This window comes from Nasonia vitripennis (genome assembly GCF_009193385.2).
Source record: "Nasonia vitripennis strain AsymCx chromosome 4 unlocalized genomic scaffold, Nvit_psr_1.1 chr4_random0007, whole genome shotgun sequence".
Lineage (NCBI taxonomy): Eukaryota > Metazoa > Arthropoda > Insecta > Hymenoptera > Pteromalidae > Nasonia > Nasonia vitripennis.
Genome location: NW_022279643.1, coordinates 3,354,408 through 3,365,989, shown reverse-complemented (window position 1 = coordinate 3,365,989; position 11,582 = coordinate 3,354,408). Strand labels below are relative to the sequence as shown.

Sequence of the window (11,582 nt, the reverse complement as noted above, 5' to 3'; positions counted from 1 at the left end):
CCCAATAACATCACGTGCTGGGCATTTTTGGGGCATGCGTGCTCGTCACGCGTGCTGTCGATGTGCAGGCAATGTGCCGACATGCGTGGACAAAAATCTTTAAAATTTTTTTCCCGCCACGCTGGACGGCACGTTGGCGGCATAGTGCGAGCACGCGTGCCCAGCACGCGTGCTGTCAATATGACGACACGAAATGTTGGCACATTGGCGACACAAAATGCCGATCCATGGCCGATTTTTCGAACGTTTGCATGCCGGCAATGTGTCAGCATTATGACAGCACCGCGCGCTGCCCCCGATAACATCACGTGCTGGGCATTTTTGGGGCATGCGTGCTCGTCACGCGTGCTGTCGATGTGCAGGCAATGTGCCGACATGCGTGGACAAAAATCTTTAAAATTTTTTTCCCGCCACGCTGGACGGCACGTTGGCGGCATAGTGCGAGCACGCGTGCTCAGCACGAGTGCTGTCAATATGACGACACGAAATGTTGGCACATTGGCGACACAAAATGCCGATCCATGGCCGATTTTTCGAACGTTTGCATGCCGGCAATGTGTCAGCATTATGACAGCACCGCGCGCTGCATGCGTTGAGCAATTCGTGCGCATGCGTGCCTCGACACGCGTGCTCGCACAGTGCTGTCATTTTGATGGATTACCGTGCTCCGCGCGAAAATTTGAACCAACACGCGAGACAGCACGTTGGCGGCACGCGCGTGCTGCATGATTTCGGCACTCATCTGGTGCTGGCATGCGTACTGCATCCCAGATAACATCCCGTGCTGAGCATTTTTGGGTCACGCGTGCTAAGCACGCGTGCTGCTGTTGTGCTGCCATTGTGACCACACGTGTGGAAAAAAATTTTTGAAAATTTTGTCAAAGCACGAATGCAGGCACGAATCGAGCACGATGCGAGCATGCCGTGCTGGCCAGGCGTGTCGGCAATGTGCCGACTCGACGTGCTGGCAAAATGCCGGCACGATTTTCTGCATTTTTTCGACCATTCATGCCGGTACGTTGCTGACATTTTGACAGCATTGCGTGGAGCACGGTTTCGCCATTTTTCGGTCGACTGCATGCTTGGCACGCGTGCTCGCATTCTGCCACCACTTTCCCGGGATTCCGTGCGCGGCGAATTTTGATTTTCGAACACGGCGAGGCGGCACAGTGCTGCCACGCCATGCTGCATAACTTTGGCACGCATGGAGCATTTTACGTACAATTTGCTGGCACGAGTGCTAAATTCTTAAAAATTGATATTGCGACATTATTCGTCGTTTTATTTATAACAACAAGCAACAAAGTACATCCAGACGTGATATTTCGTTGCTTTTGTTGACGTATGACGCTGTGAAACAATATTTTGCAATTTTATATACAATTACAATTGAACTCTTCCGCGACGTACTTTTTCATGCATAAAAAAGCACGGTATACAATATCAGTATTAATTTTATTATTTATGTATAATATTTATTTTTACAACGGTCATATTTAATAATATAATTACATGTATTTTTAATAAAATGCACACCTTTCTGTATCGAGAATTACGTCGAGCGAACATTTGAATTCGCGCCTAAAAATGGCCCGCCGCTCTGATAAGATGTGATTTTCGCTTGTCTTTGACTTGTGACTATTGTTAACGACTGTTGAAAACTATATCTCTTTGTCTATTGGCGACTCGTGCGTTCACTAGAAAAAATTCTCTCGCTGACAAATTATTGAATTTCAATAATTATATACAGTGCCCCATTGCAAAATCTCTCATCTCACAACAATATAGCTTCCATTGGTAAGTGTGAGATAATAATTTATTATTGACTTAACAATTTTCGCGTGATTGGAAATACAAAAGGGCTGATTAGAGGTTATGAGCCCTTATCGTTGTGCGTTAAAAATTATTGCAAATATATTGCATAATTAGGTTAAAAAAATGTAATTCACTTTGTGTTCTGTCGATTCGCGTAAAATTTCACAAATTATTTTGCTTGTGTCTGTGTGTCTTCCACCGACTCGGCCAGATCCGGATAGTTCAGAAATCAGCTGCAATCTCTAGAGGACTGTTCGTCGGGGACCCTCGTCTTCGTCCACCTACACCACGGTCTACCGAAGGTTTCCCAAGGCAGGTCCAGGAAGTCGCAGTTTCTTCGAGCAATCGGGAACATTAGTTTTGCTTATATTTTTAAATATATATATATAAAATATGTGTATATATATGATATATATATATATATATATCATATATATACACATATTTTTTCTTAATTCTGTTTTTTAACTTTTTGAGGTAATCATCCATCATCAGGATCACCATCAGCTGGGCAATCACATCTTTGCTTGCAATAAAGGTATGCACACGTAAAGACAGTGATTGTCAAATTATTATTATATTAATCATTAATTTATTCGTGTACAGCTGTTGGAACCAGTGTCGCAGACAACAGTCTCGCATACATCTGTACACCTTTTAATTTAATAATTCAATTTACAGCTTGCGGAAAACTAGCTGCCAAAAGTAGAGGGACTCTGGAAGGCTAAACATCTGTCATCGTGCAAATACTTGCAGTCACATTCCTTCAATTACAGTAGGTAATAACTTTTATAATATTCAGTTGAAAAATGTTCACCTGACCACTTTACCTGAAAACCTACACCCGGCTTAAAAATTGCATGTCCCTGCGGTGAATCAGTTTTCAGAAATTTCATTTTTGTTAATTATTTTGTTTAAAAAATTGAGAATCTCAAAACTGATTAATCGTAGAAACATGAAATTTTATGTGCTATGCCTTTGAGTACAATCTGTTGTAAATCTATTGTTCTGTCAATTTTTACCAAGCCAAAGGTGTATATCAATGAAATATCCTTCCGCCAAAATAGTGTTACGATGGCAAGGTACATCTTTGGCTTGGTAATAAGTAAAAGCACAGTAGATTTATGTTTAAATATAGTGAAAGGACTTGCACACAAAATTTCATGTTCTTCCAGTGAAGCAGTTAAGAGAAATTCAAGTTTTAAAACTCAAATAGTGTATATTGTGGAATTTCTCAAAACTGGTTCATCCTAGAGACATGAAATTTTATGTGCAATTCCTCTAAGTATAATGCATCAGAAATCTATTGTTCTTAAACTTACCACCAAGCCAGAGGTGTATATCGAATAAATACGCTTGCGCTAAAGTAGTGTTTCAATGGCAAGGTACACCTTTGGCTTGGTAATAAATAAAAGTACAATAGATCCATATTAGAATATACTGTAAGGACCTGCACAAAAAATTTCATGTTCTTCCAGTGAAGCAGTTAAGAGAAATTCAAGTTTTAAAACTCAAATAGTGTATATTGTGGAATTTCTCAAAACTGGTTCATCCTAGAGACATGAAATTTTATGTGCAATTCCTCTAAGTATAATGCATCAGAAATCTATTGTTCTTAAACTTACCACCAAGCCAGAGGTGTATATCGAATAAATACGCTTGCGCTAAAGTAGTGTTACGATGGTAAGGTACATCTTTGGCTTGGTAATAAGTAAAAGCACAGTAGATTTATGTTTAAATATAGTGAAAGGACTTGCACATAAAATTTCATGTTCTTCCAGTGAAGCAGTTAAGAGAAATTCATGTTTTAAAAATCAAATGGTGTATATTGTGGAATTTCTCAAAACTGGTTCATCCTAGAGACATGAAATTTTATGTGCAATTCCTCTAAGTATAATGCATCAGAAATCTATTGTTCTTAAACTTACCACCAAGCCAGAGGTGTATATCGAATAAATACGCTTGCGCTAAAGTAGTGTTACGATGGTAAGGTACATCTTTGGCTTGGTAATAAGTAAAAGCACAGTAGATTTATGTTTAAATATAGTGAAAGGACTTGCACATAAAATTTCATGTTCTTCCAGTGAAGCAGTTAAGAGAAATTCATGTTTTAAAAATCAAATGGTGTATATTGTGGAATTTCTCAAAACTGGTTCATCCTAGAGACATGAAATTTTATGTGCAATTCCTCTAAGTATAATGCATCAGAAATCTATTGTTCTTAAACTTACCACCAAGCCAGAGGTGTATATCGAATAAATACGCTTGCGCTAAAGTAGTGTTTCAATGGCAAGGTACACCTTTGGCTTGGTAATAAATAAAAGTACAATAGATCCATATTAGAATATACTGTAAGGACCTGCACAAAAAATTTCATGTTCTTCCAGTGAAGCAGTTAAGAGAAATTCAAGTTTTAAAACTCAAATAGTGTATATTGTGGAATTTCTCAAAACTGGTTCATCCTAGAGACATGAAATTTTATGTGCTATGCCTTTCAGTACTATCTGTTGTAAATCTATTGTTCTGTCAATTTTTACCAAGCGAAAGGTGTATATCAATCGAATACCCTTGCGCCAATGTAGTGATTTGCGTGCAACGTACTCCTTTGGCTTGGTAATAAGTGACAGGAAAGTAGATTTATGTTAGAATATACTGAAAGGACATGCACAAAAATTTTTATTTGTCTACGATGAACCAGTTATGAGAAATTCAATTTTTAAAACTTAAATAGTGTAAATTGTGTACTTTTTCTAAACTGGTTCTCTGTTTGTAAGGTAATCATTATTCTAAGTGATAGTAATTAATCTTTTAATCGTTTACTTTTTTTTTTGTAACAGCATAGTTAATCTTCATTGTACAATATTAATATTCTTATAAAAAAAAAACAAAAACAATTTTCAATATAACTATTGTACCTACAGGTTGACAAGAAGATATCATCAAAGACAACCGGACTCTTTCCAAGGACGACATACTACCCATTATTGCTGCTGTTTCTGCATAAAAACAAGTATTAAAGGTATATTTTAATTGATGGTACTTTTTGGCAAGGATTACTATTTAATCCTTTTTAATCTGGGTGACTTATCAGGGTAATTTCAAAGAAAAACAATTATACACTTTGCTTTAGAGTCAAGATCAGTAGACAAGTGAATTGTAATTTCAAATGCAGTGACATAAAGAGCCAGATCAATTATTACAATGAACAGGATCTTTTTAAAAAGAGTTTAAAGAAATCTTAGTCTAGTAGGTGAAAAGCCGAGTGTGACTGTCCAGGTAAACTGGTACATAGGATCATGTCTAATGATAAATGCTCATATATTTTGTTTTCATTTTACTGCTATAGTTGTGACACCAAGTTTTAGGTGTGTTGTTATAAAATTATTCAAATGACACTAAAAACTTTCCTCTCTAGAAGAATTATTTCAATGCTGTTCATATAATTTTCTGACTATATGTATGAAACTTAGTATCAGGACTATAAAAGTGAGTAGATACCTTAAATAGAAAATTAAATAGAATTTTGTGTACCAGTTTACCTGAAAACCTACACCAGCTGGCTTTTCACTCCATGACTGTTTTTTACTCACTGTATTTCCAAATATTGAAAAGAACAATTACTTGAGGTTTATCAATTATTTTTATTACATTAATGTCTTTTTGTTCGTGTAATCTTGAATTAAAGTTTAAATAATTTTAATTTTTGACTTAAAATAGTATAGCTGAAAGTACTGATTAGTAACTCTGATTAATGAAAATTGAGAATTATTTATTGTTTCCTTACATTGTTTAATTCGATTTTTTTTTTACAGAGGTGTGTTATTTTCTACATAAGAAAAATGTTGGCTGTACGACACTTGCGTACAAGGAAACCAGCAGAATCTTTGTCCTCTGAGTACAGGATACGAAGAAATCGTATGCTTGAGAGAGCCCGTAATGAATATTTGAAAATGAGCTTGGTCGATGAGAGTAGTCGTGTTCCCTCCGTAAACTCGATTGTCGAGGGTGATGTTTTTTCGGCTCCTGACGATGTAGTAGGGCTTCCCATCGATGATGATTCAGCGCAGCATGCTAATGATGATTCTTCCAATGAGAATGCTCAGAATACGTGTTGTGTAGGTGATCACGATGATGATCCTGGTCGACGTGATTCCGATTCAATGTCGTGTTCAACAACTGCGTCGTTTCAAAGAAATGAGAGTTTACCGGATTTCGAAGATAGGCTTGCCGCGGTCTTTACTGAACAAAATATGACGCATCGTCAAATAAAGGCGGTTTTATTAGCCTTGAAAAGTCACAGTTGCTTCTCAGAAATTCATATCGATCCACGAACAATTTTAAAAACGCCGGTACATTCGTTATCTCCGATTAGCAGCCTTGCCGGTGGCGAGTACCTCCACTTAGGTACGGAAGTTGCGATAAAAAAAATTCTTCAGTCGGCTCCTACTTTTATGATTCCCGATGTTCTTAAATTAGATTTTAGCACGGATGAAGCCTCGCTCGACAAAGCTAGTAGTATTTTAATGTGGCCCATACAGATTCGTATCGCTAATATTCCAGCGAGCTCTCCAGAAATGGTCGGTATTTTTCGAGCTTCTAAAAAACCAACGTCTGTCACAGAATTTTTTCATTCATTCGTAACGGATATGCGCTCCTTACTGCAAAATGGTGTTCAATTTGGTGATAAAAACAGATGCATCGAATTGAGATGTTTCACCGCGGACGCACTCGCTCGAGCTTTTGTCTTGTGTCATCGAAGCCACAATTCTCGATTTCCTTGTTCCAGGTGTTGTGTGCAAGGCGAATCCGTTCGTTCAGGAGTTATGGTTTACAGGGGAACCAAACACCCTTTGCGCACGGAAGATGATTACAGGTCAAGAATTGATCGAGACCATCACAATATGGTTGAACAGACTCCTCTTGCTGATCTTCCTTTCGACATCGTTTCTAATACCGTCTTCGATTACATGCATCTTGTATGCCTCGGTATAATGGAGAAAATCCTACAAGGTATAATCGACGGCAGATTTGTGAAATCGGTCAAGCTCTCCGCAAATCATATCAAACTTGTGACCGATCGATTAGAACAGGTATCGAAATTCTGTCCTCGAGACTTTGCTCGGAAACCTGTCAATATTGACAAGCATGGCAAATTTAAAGCCACCGAGCACAGACAAATACTCCTTTACAGCGGTGTGAGCGTTTTCAATGGTTTGGTCAATTCAGCTGTTTATAAGCACTTTCTTTTGTTGCACGTAGCTATCAGAATTCTCACTGATCCCAATCACACGCCACAAGCTATCGATTTTGCCCAAGAGTGTATCGAAACTTTCGTTGATTTAGCCTCCGATGTGTACGGCGTTGAATTTGTTTCTTATAATACTCACACTTTGCTACATCTTCCAGATGACGTTAGATCTTTTGGACACTTGGATTCGTTCTCAGCTTTTCCGTACGAGAATAATATGACCTTTTGTCGGAAATTGTGTCGAAAACCAAATCAGCATTTGCAGCAAATTTCAAATAGAATTCATGAAAGTTGTCGTACAGCGTCGAAACCATATGTTGATCCAAATCATTTGAAATTTGTTAAAAATCACGTTAATGGTCCGACACCCTCCTCCGTGATCGATAATAATAATGACGACAACTGTAGACAATATAAAAAAGTTATTACTGGGGATATTCACTTATCCATTTCACAGCAGGATAGCACTGTAATGCTTAAAAATGGCTCTATAGGTGTCGTCAAAAATATTATCGATTACGAAAAAAAGGGATGTCATCTTCTTGTACGAGTTTTTTCAAAAGTGGAGGACCTTTTTAAACTTCCATGTGATTCATCTTTAGTCGATGTTTTTCTCTGCTCTCTACCGATTCCAGAATTGACGTTAGTTCCTCTAAATCAAGTCATCGCCAAGTGTTTCAGGATGCCTTACTGGTCTCCCGAAATTCCAACAATAGATTCTAATTCTCAATTTTTCGTCGTCGTAAAAATTATGTCTACTAGCTTATAAAATTAAATCTTCATTTTTCTAGCGTAGTTCATGTATTCTTTCGTTTCGTAACTGCTTATTTGTCGTTATCGTTTTTTCGATTCTTTACTAGAATGGCTGACAAAAAAAAGAAGAATGTTGGAGCGCTTTCAACTGAAACCGCAGCAGCCAAGCTGACGAACAAGATGTCTTCGTTCTCCGTGTCTACAGGTACCTTGGGAAGAAGTGCTTTTTCTACTGAAAAAGCTAATCTCTCTCAACCGCTGATGAAACAACAGCAGCAGCCCGGAAAGTCTCTGCAGCAGCCCCGAAAGTCTCTGCAGCAACCACCATCGCAACAAAAGCCGCTACAGCAACCATCAGACATAAAGAAGCGAAAGCCCCTTCAGCAGCTACAGCAGCAGCAACAGATACCGCAGGGAAAACCGTCGCAGCAAGATCAGCGAAGACCACCACCGCAGAAGAAACCGCAGCAGCAGCATGAACCGCCCCGGAAAACACTGCAACCTCAATTGCATCAGAAAACTGTGCACAATCAGCAACCACTATCGCAGCGGAAATCGCAGCAGCCGGATATGGTACCACCACGAGCACAGCGCAATGATGTGCTGAATGAATCAGCACGGCAGACTTTGGAGTGCGTTTTATGATGAAATATTTGGTATTGAAAAATTCATTTCACTCATTTAATTGTATAATCGCAGCTCCATCAACAGAAGACTAGCAGCCGTCGAAGGAACGCAATGGTATCATATTTATTATTTGCATTATATATTTCAATAAACAAAATTAATTTATACTTACGTTTATAGCGGGATCGGAGAGACGCTGAAGCAGCTTAAGGATGTGACAAGGTATGCTACAAATTATATCATCAATCAAACATGTAATCAACATAATTTTTCATCTACATAGATTGTATTAATATTTTCATTTTCAGTTCAATCGATGAGAGGCAGAAGAAGACGGAACGAAAAGTGACGTACGTGTCGACCATTTTATTCTAATATGTATTGAGTAATATTTTTTAATTAATCAAAATTAATTATTGATTATTTTCTAGAGAGATTTATAACATCCTAAAAAATTTGATGGCCGCGCAATCTTCTGCAGCGAGAACTCGTCCAGAATTTTTGCCATTCAAAACAACGGCTGACATTGTTGCCTTCGATCATCTCGATGATGATCAGTTTGATGCTCTTGTAAGTATTTGCATCCACTTTTATAAAGACGCTTGATGGTATGGTATTTTAATAACTATTCATTAATTAATTCAATCGGTTTAGGTCCATTACTTGAGATACCTTGGAGGTGCGAATGAAACTGACGCTGCTGCGATTTATTTCAAAGCCTGCTTCAAGTTTGGCGAGGATTTGTTCCGGCATGTGACTTGGCATGGATCCAAGTCTGACAACCAGATTTTGGCGTTGAAAGATACGCGTTTCGCTTTAGCTTGCACTGGTATGTATATTTTAATTTATTGTTTTTTGTCGATGGTTGAATTAATTTAAACCTTTTCTTTTAACGCAGAGGCTATGCCCATCATAAAGGAGATCCTCAGGAAGCCGAACAAAGTAGAAATTGCGACTGCGATGACGAAGGCTTTGAAGAGCTCCAAGGAAGCCTATCGTCGTGAACGCAAGAGAGTTGCACCACCGGCCGAACAAACGCCTCCCGTCAGGAGGCAACGCCAAAATTATCCGCCGCAGAACAACGCGGCGGAAAATTCGGACGCCGAGAACGACGCACTCTTTGAGGGCGAACAGCAGCCGAACGATAAAGACCAGCGCATCGAGCCGTTCGGCGATACACAGGTCATCGAGGAAATAGTAGGCGAAGAAGGTGAAAGAGTAGAAGAAGGAGAAACAGAAGGAGAAGGAGAAGAAGGTGAAGAAGTTGACGAAGAAGTAGCTGAAGAAGAAGATGAAGACTACGAGCAAGAGGAAGAAGAAGGAGAACTGGAGGAGCAGAAATCGTACGTGGGCGACTCCAATTCACAGTCGATCAACTTCAACCAGTTGGATTTTGAATTACCGGAGGATGAGTTCCCGGAATGAGCTAAGTCAACCGCTTATTTATTGATGCATTTATTTATTTAATTCATGTAATTTCTTTGCAGCTTAGTAGAAAAATATAGATCAGTTTTGCTCTTTGTTTTTAGTTTCTTCAAGTAGTTTCTTTTAAATAAATGATCTGTATTTTTTTATCTAAACGCTCACTTACATTTTCTTTTCATTGGTAATTTTCGTTTACTATTAATTTTTTCTTTTGTATTAGTTTTTTAATTGTTTGTAGTTAGTGTTAAAAATGTAAGAGAGCGTTGGAGGGGCTATTGACAGTGGTTGAGCCTCACAGAAGGGGGCGGCGGTGGGGCCCCCTTCACTCCCCCCCCCCCCAAAAAAAAATTAATGCATTTTTTGCCCAAGGTAACTGTAACGATGACATGGTACAAGAGCGATGACGACGACCTCAACAAAGCTTACTTGCGGTTCCCCAGCTACGGAAGTTTGCTCATCAGGTCCTCTTATTTTATTTACTTTCATTCTTTTTTTATTCCATCGATAACTTTATTAATTGTTTTTATCATTTTCTCTTTTGGAGGTCATCACTTTTTCCGGATCAGCAACAGCAGCACGCAGATGTATTTATGAAAAAGTAGCAGCCATCAGTTGACTCACTCAAGAAACAAGAACTGTACTCATAATTTTAGGTATAAATTTATTTCATCATAATGATACTCTCTTAATTGTAATGATTTTCATCAGCACTTTGTATTATTACTACTATTGTATTATTCTCTAGAATTTACTGATGTAAATCATTCCGATCAAGACAAAGTATTTAACAATCATACTTATAAATTACACTCATTAAATGTAAAGCCGGGTGTGCCTGTTCAGATGAACAGGTACACAGAATGATATTTAATTATAAATATTAATGCACTTTCTTCTCTACTCACTTTTGTGGTCCTGATACCACCAAGTTTCAGTGCTATAATTAGAAATTTATTCTAATGACAGTTATAGTAATCATCTTTCCAGAGAGCAATCTTTTCAGTGTCATTAAAATAATTTTTTACGCAAAGAGCTGAAACTTGGCATCAGCACCATAAAAGTGACCAGAAAAGAATCCAACTTGATATTTACCATTCAATATTATGTTATGTACAAGTTCACCTTAACAGCTTCACTCGGCTCTTCAGAGAATTACTGTAATTTATAGGAATCATTTCCAAATAGTCTCTCTTCATCATATTGGGCTCATAATATAATAAATAATATTAATTTTTTAATCATTATTTTCAATATTTTATTTTTTTATGTTAAAGCAAGAGGACTAGGAGCATCAGCACCCGACATCTGCAGAGAGCAACGAGGCTTTGCACAACAGCAGGAACATCAAATCAAAAAAGTTTATGTCTATATGTTTTTTTATTTTCATTGTATTTTGTATTTACATTGTATTATGTATTTTCTCTATTTTATTTATATTCTATTAATAAAATAATTCAAAACAAAGATTTAAAAAATTCATTTTTATGCCCGCAAAATGCCACCAAAACCGACAGCAATATGCCGACACATTCGCAGCACGCGTGCTGCCGGAAAAATTTTAAAAATTTGAAATGCTCGCAAAATGCAGGCACAACGACGGCATTTCATCGTCATAATGTGCGCACATCCGCAGCACGCATGCTGCTCGTGCCGCGCACGACCGCCGTCACAGAAACCGAGCACATGCTGAGCATATGCCGAGCAATTGCGGAGG

General features: G+C 38.2%; 1 protein-coding gene across 1 annotated transcript; it reads left to right on the top strand.

The window, feature by feature from the left end:
- Positions 1 to 2,027: 2,027 nt before the first annotated feature.
- On the top strand, positions 2,028 to 11,332 carry LOC100679087 (eukaryotic translation initiation factor 5B). Its single transcript, XM_031929999.2, has 11 exons — positions 2,028 to 2,127; positions 2,311 to 2,353; positions 4,737 to 4,825; positions 7,924 to 8,448; positions 8,516 to 8,557; positions 8,624 to 8,665; positions 8,752 to 8,793; positions 8,875 to 9,013; positions 9,098 to 9,272; positions 9,342 to 10,521; positions 11,143 to 11,332. The coding sequence occupies exons 4-10, from the start codon at positions 7,925 to 7,927 to the stop codon at positions 9,866 to 9,868; spliced, it is 1,491 nt and encodes a 496-aa protein (XP_031785859.1). The 5' UTR covers positions 2,028 to 2,127; positions 2,311 to 2,353; positions 4,737 to 4,825; position 7,924; the 3' UTR covers positions 9,869 to 10,521; positions 11,143 to 11,332.
- Positions 11,333 to 11,582: the final 250 nt, after the last annotated feature.